The sequence below is a fragment of the Quercus robur genome, chromosome 10 (assembly GCF_932294415.1).
Source record: "Quercus robur chromosome 10, dhQueRobu3.1, whole genome shotgun sequence".
Taxonomy (NCBI): domain Eukaryota; kingdom Viridiplantae; phylum Streptophyta; class Magnoliopsida; order Fagales; family Fagaceae; genus Quercus; species Quercus robur.
This window is the reverse complement of record NC_065543.1, coordinates 32,229,562-32,247,898: the sequence shown is the minus strand read 5'-3', so window position 1 is coordinate 32,247,898 and position 18,337 is coordinate 32,229,562. Positions and strand designations below refer to the sequence as shown.

Here is an 18,337-nt window from a genome sequence, read left to right as displayed (position 1 = left end):
GCTATAAAGCCTATAAATGCAAATTTCAAGAATTAGGAGGGAGTTGTTACATTTTGTCAGACCTCGAGGGATGTGAAGGCAAATTTCCTTCTTCTAAAATGGAATCATTCTGAAATACTAGCCAAAAAAATGATTCTTTTAAGAGTATAGAACACAAAGGGCCAGCATGGACCCACCACTGAAAGCTTTATGCCGAAGACATGGTTTGAGTCAAAATTAGAGCTTCTCTCACATGATTACCACTGTTTATCAGCTCATAGCTTAATGGAATACTTGATACTAGTAGTTTATTAGTTGCAATCCCAATACAGTGATGAATTTTGACCCTGTGATTACTCTTGTAGTAGTTGTAGAATGTAGGGCCACCCCTCAAATGCTGCTATAGCTATATTCCAATGACTTTTCTATTTGTATATTGTTGCACAGAAGAGACAGACCGAGAGGAGGGGAAAAGAATTAAAAACCTTTCTTCTGATAAGTGATAAGTAAGCATCACCCTAGCTTAAAGCAAAAATTAAAAACAAAAAAAGAGTGTATGAAGAAAAAGATAAAGTTAATTAGTCACAGATTCCATAGCGCCCTATCTTCAGAACCCTGCTATTTGATGATGGCATATACCCACAATCCCAACAAGAAGACAAACCATAGCCCACCTAACAAACTTCATAAAACACCAAAAAGATATAATCCAAAATTTAAAAATAATACCTAAGAGACATGAATACATTATCTTTTATTATTTTTTCATCACCACAATTATATTTTAATTCATTATATGTCATTTTTTTAATTCAATTATTATAATAAATAAGGAGAAAGATATGAATCATAATTTTCCTCATAAAAAAGTGATTTTTTTTTCTTATAACTCATAAAAGAAATTAAGAGCTAAAAAACTCTAAACACGTCAGTTTTAGTCAAATATCTTGTCATCGAATGTTTTAAATTAATAATAAAGAATGGTTATTATAGAATTGTCCTTGAAAATTGAAACTCCATCCTTTCAAAAGCATTATTCTTTTATTCATTAATTATACAATAAATTACATATATAGTGATAAAACTTAAAAAAAAAAAAAGATTTGTATCATTTAAAAAAAAACCACTACGCAATCTCATTTCTTCAAATCTTAAAAAACAGGAAAAGAAAAAAAAAAAAGGTAAGCAACAGACAACAAAAAATGTATAATAATATGTATTCTATTCTCTCCATTAACTCAAAAGGACACGCTCTCTTCCCTCTCTCTTTCTAAAAGCTTAATGGCTTCTTACATTCCATAATCCCATTCATTATTCCTTTCTTCTCTCTCTCATCAAATCCATCATACATACAAAGAAAACACACACAGACTTTCCCTCTCTCTCTGTCTTACTATCCATTCATCTCTTAGAGGCAGAGACATGTACTGTGAGAGAAACAGAGAGAGAGAAACCATGCCAGTTGTTGACGAGACCACAGGTCTAGAGCAAGTCAAATGGAGAAGACCCAGAAACCAATTCCAACACCAACCCATTTCAGAGATGGATCCTCCAACTAGTCCTAACCCACAAATCCCATCTATAATCCAATCCAGTAGATGCAAATCCACCATCTCTTCCCTCCTCCTCTCCACTTTTTCCAACACAAACTCCACAAATGAAGCCACACCCACCAACGCAAACACCAAGAAAAAGAACAACTTTACTTCAGCAACGTTTAGGGGACTTGGGTGTACGGCCTCAGCTTCACAGCAAGTGTCGGTGCCGGCAGTGATTCGAGGGTCAGCTGACTGGGAAGCTAAGAAGAGCAGGAAGAAGAAGAAGAAGCAAAAGAAGAACTTTAACAACAACAACAGCAACAACAATGGTAATAATAGTAATGGCAATAATGGAGGAGATGGGCCTAATATAATGAGTTGTGTGGATGTGCAAGATGTTTGGTGTGGACCTGGAATTGGGTTCTCTGCAGAGGATTGTGTAGTGGCCAGGAGAAATGGTAATGGGAGAGGCAAGATTGATGGTGATACTAAAATCAACCACACCCATAGGGAGGTAATACTCTCTTTTTGTCTCTCTTACTAATATTATTGACTTTTAAGGTTGTGGATGCTGAATTTCTCTAATTTTATAGGATGTGGGGGTGAGTTTAGTACTTTTGTCAAGATTTTTTTTTTTTTTTAATGTTTGATTTTGTAGAAGTGGGCATTTGTTAGGTGTTTAATCTAGTTTTTCTGTGTGAATAGTGATCTTGATCATTATGCTGTTCAAATTGAACTGGGATTTTTTTTTTCTTATAATATATATGTATGTTTATTTGGGTTGTCTGCAACTAGTTTTACTCTGGATTTGATTCAGAATTTACAGAAGAAAAGATGATAAGAGCAAAGACAAGATCTTTGGGGGCAAAACAAAGTCATCCAAATGAAATAAAGGCTGAAAAGTAATTTGAGATTGGGGAGAAAATAGAGCAATATAAAAGATGCGTATGTATATATTTATTGATAGAGGCTAAAAATCTGGAAAAACCTTCCAAATCTCATCTTTCTTTCTCTCTGAGAATTTAAGAGAATTTTGATGGGTTCGAGTGGAAATGATGTGTATATTTTGAGTCTGTCTTCTGGGAAATGGAAAATTGTCTACTAGTTGTTCTGCTTTGAAAGTAGTAAATTTTTTTTATTATTTTACTGGTTAAATAATACTGGGGGTAGAGTCTGGGAGTGGCCAACTATAAATGCTTACTGAATCTTCAAATAATTTAGTCTTTACAATAAATATTGCTTGCAGAGTTTGTTTGCTTGTTTTGTTTTATATTATTTTCCCCTTTTGGGTGTGGAATCTGGAGTTGTTTGCATTCCTCAATGCTATCCTTATTCTTTTCCATAAGATGTTTCTTTTCTTTTCTTTTTTGAGAAACCCATAAGATGTTTCAATTGCTCCAATTATTTATTTATTTATTTATTTTAAAACCTATCAAATGGTATCGAATATTGATATATCAAGGTGGAAGCCCAATCATTAATATAATAAACAAATAGGATTCCAATTTCAATATAATTTTGTGATAAGTGCCATTCTTTTTTCTTTTTTTTTGTTGAGAAAATGATAAGTGCCATTCTAATTGCATCGTTACATACAAATTCATGCATTTGAACCTAGAAAAAATCAAAAGATTTTATTTGAATTTATTATGCTTTAATTTAATACTATGAATGTGTAGTAATTGTTAAATAGAAATATTTCATATATATATATAATTGTGTTTATTATTTTTTTAATAAGTAAAACAACTCACGGTTAGATTATTAATTTTCCTCTAATTGTGCTAATTTTTCATTGCTCCTGTGCATTTGTAAGTCAGGGTTTGGTGAAATTTTTCAAAAAGCCTCTTTTATTTTTGGGTTCCCAAAGTAGGATTGTCATATTCTTCAGCTGGTCTTGCTTCTTTGTAGGAAATACGTCATTGGTTGTTATGTGGCACTTTCTGATTTCTTGGGCGTTTGTTAATTGCCTTTGACAGTTTTGACCAATATTTTATTGGCTGTGTGAGTGTGACATTCAGTGACAGTGTTTTATGGAACTAAGTCACTGATTTTCTTGTGTTTAATATTTTTATTGGTTAAATGCGTGCACGTATAAATTTGTATAGTTGCTAACGCAAAATATTTTCTTTCATGAATAATTCACTGTGGATTAGACCCCTCCTTATATTAAGACTCCCACCTAAACCAGGAGATTCCTATGTGTGAGTTTTAGATAAGTGCTTCAGTGGTTGGATTATAGAAGGACTTTCTTTTCTGTTATCTATAAAGAAATTGTATTTATGAGGTATATGCCCACTTTTTATCATTTTGGTTGATTGTGCTTTCATCAAATCTTGGCAGCGTCCATGTTTAGGAAGGCGAGCAGTGAACCCTGAACCCATTTCATTTCTGGACTCTGACTCGGATTATGTATCTTCTCGTCCTGGATTGGAGGTATTCGGAACTAGGTACTACCGACATGCTCGCCATCCTTCTCCTGAGGGCTTTGCTGAGGTCTGTCCATGCTCTCCATGTGTTCTGTCAATATAATTCTCAAGGATGCTAGTTTATGCTTATTTAATTATTTATTTTAATATATATATCTATTATTCATTCATACACTGCACTTTTGTGCCTCTTGTACTATTTGGCCCATAGGCCATAGCTTAATTTTGGTAGTTTGGGATATTGTTTATACTTTTTGGTAGCCTTTTCCTATTTTCCGTTAAATGGTCTGGGTAGTTATTGGGTTTGGTTTCGGCAGTTAAAACATAGCTTTCATTTATATATAATTGAGTTCTTTACCATATAGAATTAGGGGGGATCTTGACAAATCAAATATATTTAAGTATTTCCAGTGATGTAATTCTCAATCAACTATTTGAAAGTTAAATATGACCAGAAGATGCTCAACATAAATTATAGATGTTGCAGTTTAATCCAGGCCCGCATACACCTTCTCATGGAAAGTTCCTGTTATTTCTTCTGAAATAATTGTATTTGCTGAAGGAGCAACTCTGCATTAAGATTCTTGGGGATGCTGGTTTATTTTTTCTTGCTCTCTTTTTTGCTTTACTTATTTGAGCTGATAATGAATTGGTTCAGCTTAATTTTAATAGTTTGGATTATTGTTGTCAGCTGCCACTTTCTGGTTCACCAAGCAAAACAGAAATGGTAGATGCTATGAAATCGGTGCCAAAAATCACCTCATGGAGAGCTCTTTAGATGTGATTTCTGTTGAAAATTTTTATTTGCCAAAAAGCATCTCCTGTAGTTTGCTATTATTATCATATTTAAGACTGCAATTTTAAAGTAATGTCAACGGGCTTTGAACCTGCTTGTGTTAAATGGATTTGATTTTCCTATTGCACAATAAACTACTGGGAGAAAGCTGGGGAAATTCTGATTGCTATACATGAAAAATAAAAATAAAAAGAAATTGCTGACAATTAAGTTCGAGAGTCACATCCAATAATTGGATAATTCTTCATAGATTATCTAATAAAGTATATTAATTGGTGAAGGAAAGAGATAAGGATTGAAGGGTTAGGTCACCTACTTATCCTCTTATTGCTATTATTTTTTCATAAGTCAATGTTAGGAAATTGTGCAAAGGAAACCTGGTTAAGACACATGTTGTACTCTAGCTCTGTGTAGGGAATGATATTAACGACATGAAGTCTTCCTCCCTCCCCCACCACCCCCCCCCCCCCCCCCTTCCTTTTCCCCTCTTCAGAGAGAGGGAGAGAAAGTTGGCATTTCCTCCTCCCATAATAATGGGATTTGGGGGGGGGGGGGGGAGCTCTAGGTTCAAGACTCACTAGGTGCATGTGTAATCTGTTCTTCAAAAAGTATAACTTGAAAGTTCTCCAAGAGAATTTTGTAGTGCTCCTGAAACTGGTAGTAAGAGCATTTTGTAAATTATGTTGGGTGATGGTTAGGTCAGTGCAATAAATTGGCTGAATGCAATACATGGTCCAATGAATAGGTTGAATACAATGATGGATGTTAGTTTTCTGGTCAAAACTACTTATAAAAAAAAAGTTTTCCACTCAATACTATAGATTGTTTGGTAAGCTCATGGTTCCTGTTACCGCATTTGTCTGTCTATCTATCTATCTTAAGCGTATATGTAGCTAACAATTATTTGCTATGGAGTTACATGATACTCTGTTGTGAACTACAAATGTAAAATTAAGGATTTTAATGTATATTATACATAATTCTTGGCGAAATGATGAAGTTCTGAGGGGAAACTTCACCTTATATGTGATTATATTGTGGCAAAGATCATGTGTTATTTAGGAGGCATTTAAAAGATTGCTGGCTGATGCAGATTATGATGCTTCAGAATAGTCTGCTAATGGGGGGAAGAATAGACACACACGATCGATATAGAGACTTGAGACTTGATGTTGATAGTATGTCATATGAGGTTTGTTGTTTTTCCTTGTAAAATGCATCTTTATATCTTTTGTTTTACTTTTTCTTTTATTCTGGGAATCATGTCTACATTGTATGATGTGCATCCTGTCGTAATTCCCTTGTTTTATGGCAAACAGGAATTGCTTGAGCTTGGTGATAGAATTGGTTATGTGAGTACTGGATTGAAAGAAGAGGAAATAAGCCGCTGCCTCCGGAATATTAAGCACTCACTTGTAAATGATCTGTCCCCACATTTTACTAAGCAAGTAGATAGGAAGTGCAGCATTTGTCAGGTGAGCTTGTAATAACTTGTTCACTTTTTTGCTATCAAAACTGTTCTCCTTTGAATCTGCCTAAAATTCTTATTTGTGCATATAGGAGGAATACGAAGGAGATGATGAGATGGGGAAGCTGGATTGTGGACACAGCTATCATTTACAATGTATTAAACAGTGGCTTGCACAGAAAAATTGTTGCCCTGTCTGTAAGACTGAGGTGGTGGCTCGATGCTGAGACTGGTGGTGGACTTGTCTTGGCTTATTCAATGCTGGTGGTTTTGGATACTGCTTCTCATTTTACCCCTCCCCTACTTGGTGTATAGATTTCATTTCCTCCAATACATGATCAAGAATTGATTCTTTGGTTTGAAGCTTCAATCCCTATTTTGCATGTTTTGAAATGATCGGGCTTCTTTGACTATTAAGCAGTTCCATATTAATTGAAATTATCTAGAATTTAATGGGGATCATTAAATCATATATATACATTACACATTGTTTTTCTTTGAACATATTCAATTTGATAGATGCTGGAGTTGCAACTTGCAACGCCTATATTCTAAATTCTGTTTTCAGGTCGAAATTTGAATGCAACGAGTGGTTTTTTTATAGTGTATAGCTCAATATATAAAATCTTGTAATTCTAGTGAAGATTATCAATTATGCTTAAGAAATTGGAATATTGATAAAAATTTCAGTGCCGAATAGTTTTCAGGAAGGGGGAAAGGTTGGTGTCAATGTATTAGGTAGGAGATGGTGTCTGATCATGATTGTGGTTTAGGCAAGCCAATTAGAATTGAGAAATAAAAGTCTTTCATTTGAATTTCAAAAATCTTATTTCAATGTTGTGACTCTGGTGTGATAGATTGGATAGGTAGTGTCGTGGACCAACTATAGAACCCGGTTCCAACCAACTAAGAACCAACTATAGAACCCGGTTCAATAAGTGGAACGCATTAACTGTCTGTTCTAAGGTTGATGTGAGTTTGGCTAATTGTACATTTGCTGAAGGTACCATAGAAAAGGAATGATAATTTTTTTATTTTTTTTCCTAGTCCAACAGGGAGACTTTTTGGGGTTTTCCAAATGCATGTTTAAAAGTTTGATTGACATTTGTTTGTTCTATTTATCAAACAGAGCTGAGAATCTTCCTAGTTCTGGTAGGCTAGAGTATATATCCCACATGGTGTACAATTTTCCTCTACTATGTCACGGGTTAGATTGGAGTCTAGGAGCTCTTTCTAGATGTGATTACTAACTAACAAATGAGTTGGTACTTGGTAGTGCCCTCCATCCTTTGTTCTCTTGTATTGGAAGGTTCCTTTATTGGTGTTCAGTAGACTTGTCCTGAAAAATGCTGTTCCTAGAAGAAATAAGGGTGTTTAACATCATACATAAAGCAGAGTTCAGAGGGAGTTGCAAGTACGGACATTAGGAGAAACTTTGTAGTCTTATCTCTCTCTGGGGCACTGGGAAGGTCGAACTCGAAGGGGAAAAAAAGAAGAAGAAGAAGAAGAAGAAGAAGGAGAAGAAGGAGGCAAGAATTAGACTTGGCTTGGTACTAAAAGAAATCTCAACATTTTAATCCAGTAGTCCCCATACTCTTTTAATGAACATGAAGTAGAAAACGAGAGATACTAGGATATTATTTCATGATTACAAAAGAGCTTGCTTAAACACCTCATTGCATTAAATTTTGAGTACGAAAAAAGACTTCACAAACACCACACATGCATGCACCTCAGTACACATCTGTTCATATAATTTTCACGCAAAGAAAAAAAAAATTGATAACAATACAATAAGAATGAGAAGGGCATTATAGATGAATTTTATACTGGAAGATGCAAATTGTAAGGGAACTTGAGATGAACCAGAAGTTGCAAGCACAACAACTACAAGCTCTTTCATTTTGTCTTTGATCTTAATAAGAGAAAGGTACAATCTAATTCTTGTATGACAGACATCTAACTAGAGTAATTAAAAAAAGTAAGAACGAAAATTTAAGTAATTTATCTTTTCGATTGTAATATTTGCTATTTCCTTTACAACTATGTGCACAAGTGGAACATTATACAACAATATGCAAGCAGACACCAACTTCCTCTACTTCTTTGGTGGCTTCTTTCTTTAGGAATCTTCATTCAGTTCAACTTCTATATGTACAAAAAAATATTGACTAAAATTCGAGTGTAGAAATGAGATGAGGAAATCAAATCACGTCGTTACGACTGAGAAATTCAGTTAAACAGGGATACACTTGATCTGCAACCTGCACCAAAGGAGAGAGGGAGAAAGGAACAGTTAAACAACCTGCTACACAAAAGAATTCACTAACCAAATTCTAACTGGTATAGCGAAACTTTGTTTTCATTATGTGAAAGAAAAATTTATCAATCTAGGATAAATAAATTACGCATACCATACGACCTCCAACTAGATCATAGTGACCATAGTGTGGTCCGCGGGGTTCTCCAAAAACTTTGTAAGCAACAAAATCTTCCGAAATCAGCTTCGCCGTTTCTGCTCCATATATATCAATCATCATAGGTATGCAGATAGAAAATATAAAAACAAACAAAACGAAATAGTAAAGGAATATAATTGAAAACTGGAGTCTGTTAAAGGCACAAATATATGAACTAAATTCTACCATATACAGCTTCTGGTGGACAAATTAAGTCTTGGTCTCCAGCAAGTGCTAGCACAGGGACATTGCTTTTGCGTAAATAATCCTTGTAGAAAAAAGTTCCACTTCTGTCACGTAAACCGCCCTCTTGGAAGGCTGTTGTTAGCTGCAAGAGAAGCTTAGCAGGAACCGTACCTGCAGATTATATCAGGATGAGAATCAGCCTACAGTCACATATTAAGGAGAAAGAGAAAGAATGCTGAAAATGCTTTCCAGTTGAAAATGATGTTAAGAGAAATTAGTCACTAATGCTGAACTTAAGCTCAAAATAAAACTTTAAAGAATTTGTTTACAAACTCATGATGACAAAAACACTGATGGACCAACTTCAGAAGGAATTGTGCAAACAGATTGGAGAAAAGACCATTCAAATGGATTAGATTTCATGGTTATTAGTGATAAACTAATACTACTTATTCCAAAAACTTAAAACTGATGGGAAATGATTAATTTAATCACTTACTGTTATTCTAACAATTGAAATATACAGAGATATTAAATAAGGAAATCCAAAATTGATCTACTGCAGCACAAGACTAACCGGGGGCTAGGCAACTACTAAAGGTTGAAAGGACATTAAACTGACAGCAGAGATAAACAACAGTACAGGCACGACATGCTTTTCATCATGTCCCACAGCTTTTCCTATTTTCATCTTCCTCAATGCATCCTTCATCTCGGTAATCCTATTTCTTCGAACAAACCTATGGTTTCTATCCTTAATTGGGAAATTGAGTTCCCTCTATTCTCTTGTATGGCTTCCATGAAAAAGTTTATCAAAATAACTTTTGCTTATCTCTTTAATCTCCTTTACTTTACTAATACTCTTTCATTTTCATCTTTAATGTACTAGAAACGATTCAAGTCTTTTGTTTTCATTTCCCTTGTTTTTTAAAGTTTATAAAAGTTCTTTTCTCCATCCTTAGTTCCCAACTTGCTATATAATTCATCATAAGCCTTAAATCTAGCCTCTTGGACAACCTTTTTTTGCTTCTTCTCTCTTTGCCAATTTATAATTTTCTTAAGTTGACATTGTATCTACAACCGAATTTGACATCCTTCCCAAAAATAATTGTAACTTCCTTACCAAAAATGGATCATAAAGTTGAAACTGATGTACAAAATATCCTTGACATATAAATGTTGGGCTATGTAGAGCCTAGTTGTGTTTGATTTAGATTATGACTTGACTCGATATAAAAGTGCTACAGTTTTTTAATGGGATTGCCCTTGGGAAAGAAACTTTGGCCCTTTTTTAGCCCATTGTGAATCCTGTGTGTAGGATAGAAAAACTGTTGCTTGGAGATTAGGGTTTGGTGTGTTGTTTTGAGAGAGAAAACTGTGTTGCCGCATCTTGTACTATTTTTTTCTTGTGAATAGTGAAATCATTGCAACTCCGTGAATGTAGGCAAATTGCCGAATTACGTAAATATTGTCTTGTGTGATTGTTTTCTTTAGCGCATGTTTTTTCACTATTTTTGCATCTTACAGATTTGGGAATTTCGTGTATATTCCCTACAATAAATAGCTAAGAATGTAACGAGTCCCCCATGGATAGCCTCATACCTGCCTGAACCATCCCTAGGGAAGATGCCTCCCCAGTCTATTAAATATTCTTTTGGCTATTATGAAAATGAACTATGTGACAATGTTATCATAATGTAATAGCCGAACATAATATTTCAGCATAACTCCTAAAGGGAACTTCTAACCAGGAAAGGATCAAATATCAAATCACTAGGAATATTCTTAGCCATTTTCAAATGCATTTGGTGCTAATCAGTTATGTAATATTTTGGTAGAAGAAAGATAATTGTACTCACAGAAGTTGTTCAAAACAAGCTTATCAAGCAACTCTGGATGCAGCATGCCCTGAGCAGAAACTTGAGAACTCAACCAAGACAGAAAATAAGGAGGGCGAGATGCAAGAGGATGAGCAGCAGAAAGCAATGCCCCAATTGGAATAACAGGAACATTTAGAGCCTCTGCAGGGTCAGCCTGTGTAACACAGTGAACTAGCATCAGCTCCTCATGATAATTATAGTATACAGTCATCTAATTCTCATAGTGAAGCAGTAAAGAAGTACTTAAAAAAAGTAGTCTTTCATATCACTTGCCAGAGGTAAAAGTAATTTGAGTGACGACTTTGAAGTTGTGTAGTCAAGTGATGATCCCAAAGTAGCAATTGATGTGAACCCAAAATTCCTTCCTTCAGAACCTTATGAAATAACATATTTTAGCATTAAAATCTTGTTGAAGAAATGATATAGCACTGCAGAACCAGATTTACAAATAAAATGTTAAAGGAACTAAAATTTTGAAGTATCAAGAAACATAAAATTTATGTGAGTAAAAAAAATTTGGAAGTTCATAAACAACTGATATGTCTCCCAACCTAACGTGATTTGTTGAATATATACAGAAATAAACAAAAACAATATTTTGCAAGACTTCAAGACTCTTGAACTTGATAGACCAAGACTTTTACCATCACACCAGTGTGTCCCCCTTTCAAAATCAAAATGAATACATGCAAAGGTTCTTTTGCATTGTGTGTCTGAGCATGTGTGTGTGTGTGAGAGAGAGAGAGAGAGAGAGAGAGAGGGAAAGAGAGAGAGAGAGAGAAACCAAGATGAAAAAAAAAAAAAAAAAAAAACAAAGCCAGAATTTAGGAAAGGAAATGATAAAAGATAAGCGTGCATCAATGTTAGGTAACAAATGTAGGATGAACAAAATGACCAGTTTAGCCAATTAACTTACAGCATCGAGAGAGCATTGCATATAGCAAGATACCCCCCATTGAGTGACCAATTGCAAGCAACTTTCCATCCTTTGGTTTGCAATGAGTCCTTATGTACTCCATCTAAGATGACAGATTAAAGATTGAGATATCCATTCCATTCAAGAAGTGCGTTATAAGTTTATGTCACAATGGTAAGAGAAAAATGTGATTTATCATGTCATTTGTATTGAAGGAATGTCACCTCACCGCAGCAGGTACATCCTCTTCCAAGTAGTGATCAAAGTCCCAATCATACTTTACAATCAGGTCAAGTAGTTTCTGGAATTCTTCTAATCTAGTAAAAAAACGCCCTTGCAAGTCCAAAAACTGTTCTGGAACTGGCAGTTGACCTTTTTCAATGATATTTACAAGCCTTTGACTCACATCGCTAATTTGGCTAACAATAGCAGAGTTTTGCCTTACTTCTAGAAAACCTGCAAGTTTTGTCCAAAATCAATATAGTGTTCATATAATGATCATAGACAAAAAAAGTTAAAAATTTGATTCAATCAGTTGACAGTTGGACCAACATTCATTTAAAAAGCCAGAGAGTTTCTCTGATAAATGCAAAAAAGTTTCCATCAATTTGGTAACTAATTTCAAGTCATCAGATTTAGAAACAGTCAGTTTACTTTTTCTATTAACATTAGAGATGTCAAAATCAGAAAAGGCACCACAGTCTAAGGTAGACTCTTGACTTGATGGAAAAATACCATCCATTCCATGCTCAACTGAAGAATCTTTCATGGCATCAAGAGGCTGCTTAACTTTCCCAAAGTCCATCCTGTATGTACTCAACCCAGCACCTCGAACTTCAAGAATCCATGTATCAAACCCTTGGCTAGACATGTAACGTGCAAAAGAGGACTGCAAACAATTTACACACTCATCAATAAGGCCTTATAATAGGAAACTACAGAGGTTGAATATAAAAAAGATGGATAAACTCTGATTTGCATCTCAATGGTGAAATTTTTTTGAGTGTTCTCTTATAGTTAGATAGTTAGTAGCCATTGTAAGACTGCCCTATCATATTGAAGCTAGGTGGAACAAAATAAATAATGCAAACCATCAAACTCTCTAATTAGTTGTTGTAGACAAGTAGCTTTAATTCAGGATAAGATATAGAAATAAGAAGCTTGGTGCTCTTCCAAACATATTTGTGATTGGTTTTCGCGTGTGTTAATATTTGAAAAAGAAATAAGGAGCTATGTAATTTTAGGCATATGACCCATATAATTATAAAAACAAGATTGAATTACATAAGGTTTGTAACTATCTTTTCTTGTGACCTGTTGGAGAGGTTCTTGTCAAAACCAACCAATAGCTCAAACCTGAAAATACTTGTGCTGAATAAATGAATGAATAGTTTTTGTCCTACTCTTAATTAATTAATTTTTTTTTTTTTAGAATACTAAGTATTTAACACACATACATGGGGATAAGGAAAAATGTCTTAAAAAAACTGATAGTAGTGAATAATACTAAGTATTATTCATTGACCGATGTTTAACCATTTTAAAATTAAAACAATACCATATGGGGCTAAGTGTTCTGTGAGTCTTTGAGTACTTACTTTTCTTCCCTACAAATTTTTGTTTACAATCTAAGTAAAAAATGAAAAGAAAAAAAGAAAAAAAATCCCCACAGTATCCCTATCCTTAATAGAAAGAACAAGGATTTATATAGTAAGAAACACATGCATTAGACAGAAATGAAAATTGTCTTAACAAAAAAAAAAAAAAAAAAAAACACAAACAAGGAAAAGAAAGGAGCAAAAGGTATTAATATAAGTTAAGAAAATTGATAGCATTGCAATTTGCATAGCACTCCTATGAATAAAAAGAAAAAAGAAAGAAGAGGGACCTGAGGAGAGAGATCATATCCAATAGCATTGGTAGCAACTCCTGACAACAGCAACAGGGGATGGTTCCTCCTCGGCCTTCCCTGTTTTTATTTTCACATTACATGTAATTCAAATACATAGCACACCAAATATATATATATAAAAGAAAAAAAAAAAAAAGAGGCAAATTACAACTTATTAACAGTTTTGGTTGAAATTTAAGTTATTTACATGAGTTTTTAAATTTGACACTTTATTGACTTGAGATTTGATTAAAATTTAAGTTGTTTACTTATAATTTGAAATTCTATGATGCAAGAGCAGGGCCGACCCTAGGCCTAGGTCACTTAGGCCATCGCGTAGGGCTCCCTACTAGAGAAAGACCCCCAAATTTTGGGATAAAAATTAATATATTTTTATGAAAAAATATTTTTTTGGAGATATAGTTTTTTTTTTTTTTTTTTTTTTTTTGTACTTTTAAGAAGTCTCAAATAATTAAGTAATGCTAGAGATAATACAACTTAAAAAAATAATTTAGAAAAGAAAATGCAATATTCCTACAAATATATATATATATATATATATCATTAATCACAGGAAATAATTTAGATAGGAAAATGTAAGAAATATATACTATAAGTTTTACTTCAAAAACCTTTACAAATTGATGTGATAATTAATATGATTTGTGGACGTCAACAACTTATTAAATACACTTTTGAAACACTTTTTGTGATTAGAGATACATCTTTGTAAGCCTCATATTGTAAAATTTATAATATCTTTAACATCATTTATTCAAATACTTGTTTATTATTTTCTTGAAGTGTCATTAATCATATTCATTACTACATCGTTTCTAAGTATTTTTGTAGTAAAATTTGTTATAACTTTAGTATTTTTCCAAAAAAATAAAAAGCATATTACAAAATAAAAAGAATATAGTTTTGTTATAAAAAAAAAATAATGATATTAAACACTAGTTAAATATTATTTAAGTGATAACAAAAAAAAGCCTCATTTAAGTATATCGTCTAAGAGCCAAGATTTAAGTCACACATATACACTTAAATTAAACTAAACTATAGTTTCTATACGGTTAAAAAAAAAAAAAAAAACAAAAACAAAAACAAAAACAAAAACTAGACTAATCTTAGTAGGATAAAGTGTGAAAGGGTAAGTGGTAATTTTCCCTTAAAAAAGACATATTTCTCAGAAAAACAAGACAAGAACCTGCGACTGAGGAGAAGGAAGGTAACGCCAGAGAGCGAGTGTCCAATCCGAATTCGGAACGGACACGTAGTGCAACTCATCGCCCGTAAAGATCGGCGACTTCTTCTTCTCCGATGCGACGCCGTATAAGGCCCTCGGCCTCACCTTCACCCAATGTGGGGCCCCAGAAATTCCTCCGGGTCTTCTCGGGTCGGAACGCATGCATAATCCGGTGGTTGTCCGGGTCATGGACCATAGATCAGAATGGGAAACTAACATTTTTATTACAGTATTTAATTTTGATTTGGTCGCTTATTGCTAAGTTTGGGGTAAAGTAAAGTTAGGTGTGCCACAATGCAAAGAAAGAGAATTTATTGGTTAGTAATTTGGATGAGAATAGTAATGTTAGGAGTTTATAATTATAGGAGGGTTTGTTTTGACTTTTACAAAATGATGAAGCTGCTTGAAGCTTCCTTACGTGTCTGGATTGAAGCTTATACGCTAACCATTTTATCCATTTTTTTGTTGCTTCATCCACAAGTCATGATATGATGACATCCCCAATTCACTTTCATCAGTTTCAAAAAACGTGGTAAGTCTTCGTATACTATTTGTAATCTTCCATGTGCCTGAAAATGATGTTCAGTTAACCGCTCCACGACCACAAATCACAACCAAGTGCTACAAATCTTGCGTTTCAGATTAATCACAAATCACAACCACCCAAATTTTAGTTCATATATATTGTGGACAGAATTTAAAAAAAAAAAAAAAATATCCATTCTAAATATTTGCTCCATAATTATTATATTTTACTGGTCATCAATCCTTACGATCCACAGGAAAATTCAAGAAAAGATCATCAAGCATTGTCATTTCCACCTTCGTCCATTGAATTGATATCAATTGCATTGAAAGCTATAAATAAGATATAGGACAAATAACAATTTACTCACTTGTGATTTAGTTGAAATTTAAGTTACCTAATTGTGATTTGAAATTAGACACTTTACCTACTTAAGGTTTGACCAAAATTTAAGTTGCCTACTTGTAGTTTGAAATCCCGTGATGTAAGTGTTTTGCTGGATTATTTTTTATCTTACTTGATCTTGTTCGTTTAATAAGAGATTTTTAGTAACATTGTTTAAGTGTTGTGAAAATACGTGTTATAGTATTTAACATTGAAAACTGTTGTTTAAATATTAGTACCAAACGGGCAGTATTTTTACATATTTTTGTGTTTTTGGAGGAGAGAGAAATAAACGTTGAGCAAAATTACATATTTAATCTAGTTTTTATCAGAAGTGAGGTACGAAACTCTAATTGAGATGACCTCAGGTGGGCAAGTGTCAAATTTCAAACCACATGTAGGCAACTTAAATTTCGGCCAAATCACAAGTGGTAAGTTGTAATATGCCCTAAAATATAAAATAATACTAATTGTACAAGTAAAAACCCATTAACATTTTTTTTTTCTTTCTCAACTAAAAATAGTACTAACGTAAAATAAGTGAATCATTGATTCTATAACATCCAAATTGTGAGCAACACAAAAATATTGAATCAAAGAACTCTAAGAAAGAAATTGTCAAGCGAATTCAGCATTAAAATCACAATTACTTGTAATTACATGAATAAACAATTACTTTGAATCATTATCCGAAAGAGGAAAGACAAAAAACTTAATAAGTCTCAAAGATGAAGTTCCTCGGATATATTTTAGCATCAATGTCCAAGTTCAGCCCTGTATAGCAAGTATAAGCAAAGTATCCACAACCTTCCTCCTTCAGAATTCAAGAAGCTGCTCCAAAGAAAAATTGTTAAACAATGGTATACCATCCTACACACTTATTTACTTTCTTTTTCTTTTTTCTTTTTTCTTTTAAAGGGAAGAAGCATAAGACAACAAAAAGAAATAAAATCTAACTTATATAATTGCATAATTTAAATCAATAAATTTGTTTGAATTATTAAAATTCACCTTCATATTTACCCTAGAAGACCACATGCGAAAGATCTAACAATATCTAAGATATTTATTAAGCAAAAAGAACAATAACTCAGGGAACTATAAATTGGAGAGGGGAAAAAGTAGGAGATTATTATGCTGCAATGAACATGAACAAAAATCATGTACCAAAAACATGCAATTATATAGAACACAACCTCCAACACATGCTTAAATATTGCAAGAGGCACATAATCCCATTTTCTTTTTGAGTCATCTCATGAAAAAATATTAACAAATGCAATTGTAACCATGTCTAAATCAACAAACTCTAGCCCAAATATTAATGACATGCTATGAACTGAAAAACACAAATAAAGATAGGGTGTTTTACATTTTCAAATAGGAGAACATGCATGCATAAAATTCAATGATGCTATTAGTTGAGAATTATGACAATTCAAATTAAAAATGAAAAAAAAAATTAATTAAAGTAAAAGCCTAGATTTCCCAAAAGGTGCTCATCAAAATCGTAGAAACCACTGGCAACTCAGGGCCACACATCATTCAAATTAAAAGGACCCGAAATTGTCCCCACAGAAAAAGACTAAACACAGTAAAAAAATACAAACCCATAAAAAATATCATCTAGAAAAAGAAAAATTTGTAATTTCAATTTCAATTGACAAATTAAATAACAAAACTATATCAGAGGAAGGAAAATAATTAAACAAAAACATGACAAGAGACTACCTGAATGTTCATGGCCTTATTATTGGACTCAAGTTGGCTTCCTACATAGAGAAGCTTAAAAATTTTTCACATTATTCCATTACCATAAATTCACCAAATTCAACACACCATTCTAATAGCTAAATTTATGTCTTAAAACCCCTAATAACTTGCTTACAATATAAAATTAACAAAATCAAAATTATTTCTGATAAGGAATATTTTAACTGAGAAATTTTATAACTTCTTTTACCCGTCAGGTCCATTTACCCTTCGGGTTGGAAAGTACCCGACGGTTCCATTTACCCTTCAGGATGGAAGTACTCATCAGATCCATTTACCTTTTGGGTTCTGTTTATCCTTTGGGATGGAAATGCCCTTCGAGTTCCATTTACCCTTGTTAGGACATATGTGAATCATGTTAGGAACATATGTCAATATTTTATGTAATTGGCTAATCTTTTGAAAAAACGCACTTTACTTGTAATTGAGTAGATCTAGGATGTGTTTAATACGTCATGGAACAAGGTTTCAAGTTCTAGTGTTAAAGCCATGCAAATCTGTCCAAGAAACAAATGAAAAAGTGCTGGATTTTTAAAACTCGACAGCTAGCTTGACAGCCAGTATCTATCGAGGTTTAAAAAGCTACTGAAGCCCGAAGCTCGACAGCTAGCTCAATAGATACCCTATCTGTCGAGGTTTATGGAATTCAGTTTTTCAGAGCTGATTTTCTTCCAGTCCGTATGTATATGTTTGAGTTTTCTTTTCTCACAATCCTAAACATTTATAAGGATTATTTTAAGGGCCGTCAAAGGTTGCGCAAGTGTGAAGCAAAGTTTTGTTCATGCAAATTGTGCCCAAAGACAGAATTTGCCCTATTTCATTTTTCTCTTGAAGAAGCTACTGTGTTTGTACACCATAGGGTT

At 33.5% G+C, this 18,337-nt stretch overlaps 2 protein-coding genes across 4 annotated transcripts; one reads left to right on the top strand and one right to left on the bottom strand.

The window, feature by feature from the left end:
- The first annotated feature begins 1,208 nt into the window (after nucleotides 1-1,208).
- On the top strand, nucleotides 1,209-6,714 carry LOC126703599 (uncharacterized). Its single transcript, XM_050402573.1, has 5 exons — nucleotides 1,209-2,031; nucleotides 3,861-4,013; nucleotides 5,836-5,934; nucleotides 6,062-6,217; nucleotides 6,303-6,714. The coding sequence occupies exons 1-5, from the start codon at nucleotides 1,402-1,404 to the stop codon at nucleotides 6,435-6,437; spliced, it is 1,173 nt and encodes a 390-aa protein (XP_050258530.1). The 5' UTR covers nucleotides 1,209-1,401; the 3' UTR covers nucleotides 6,438-6,714.
- A 1,481-nt stretch (nucleotides 6,715-8,195) lies between these two features.
- On the bottom strand, nucleotides 8,196-15,243 carry LOC126703598 (uncharacterized). 3 transcript variants are annotated; one of them, XM_050402570.1, is made up of 10 exons: nucleotides 14,753-15,243; nucleotides 13,540-13,620; nucleotides 12,306-12,540; nucleotides 11,881-12,107; nucleotides 11,652-11,754; nucleotides 11,009-11,109; nucleotides 10,715-10,889; nucleotides 8,856-9,026; nucleotides 8,625-8,725; nucleotides 8,196-8,474 (listed from the first exon to the last, which is right to left on the bottom strand). In XM_050402570.1, the coding sequence occupies exons 1-10, from the start codon at nucleotides 15,008-15,010 to the stop codon at nucleotides 8,415-8,417; spliced, it is 1,512 nt and encodes a 503-aa protein (XP_050258527.1). In that variant the 5' UTR covers nucleotides 15,011-15,243; the 3' UTR covers nucleotides 8,196-8,414. The 3 variants fall into 3 exon arrangements, with proteins under 3 accessions (XP_050258527.1, XP_050258528.1, XP_050258529.1); XM_050402571.1 differs by having other exon boundaries at nucleotides 12,348-12,540; nucleotides 14,753-15,242; XM_050402572.1 differs by having other exon boundaries at nucleotides 12,387-12,540; nucleotides 14,753-15,240.
- Between the last annotated feature and the right edge of the window lie 3,094 nt (nucleotides 15,244-18,337).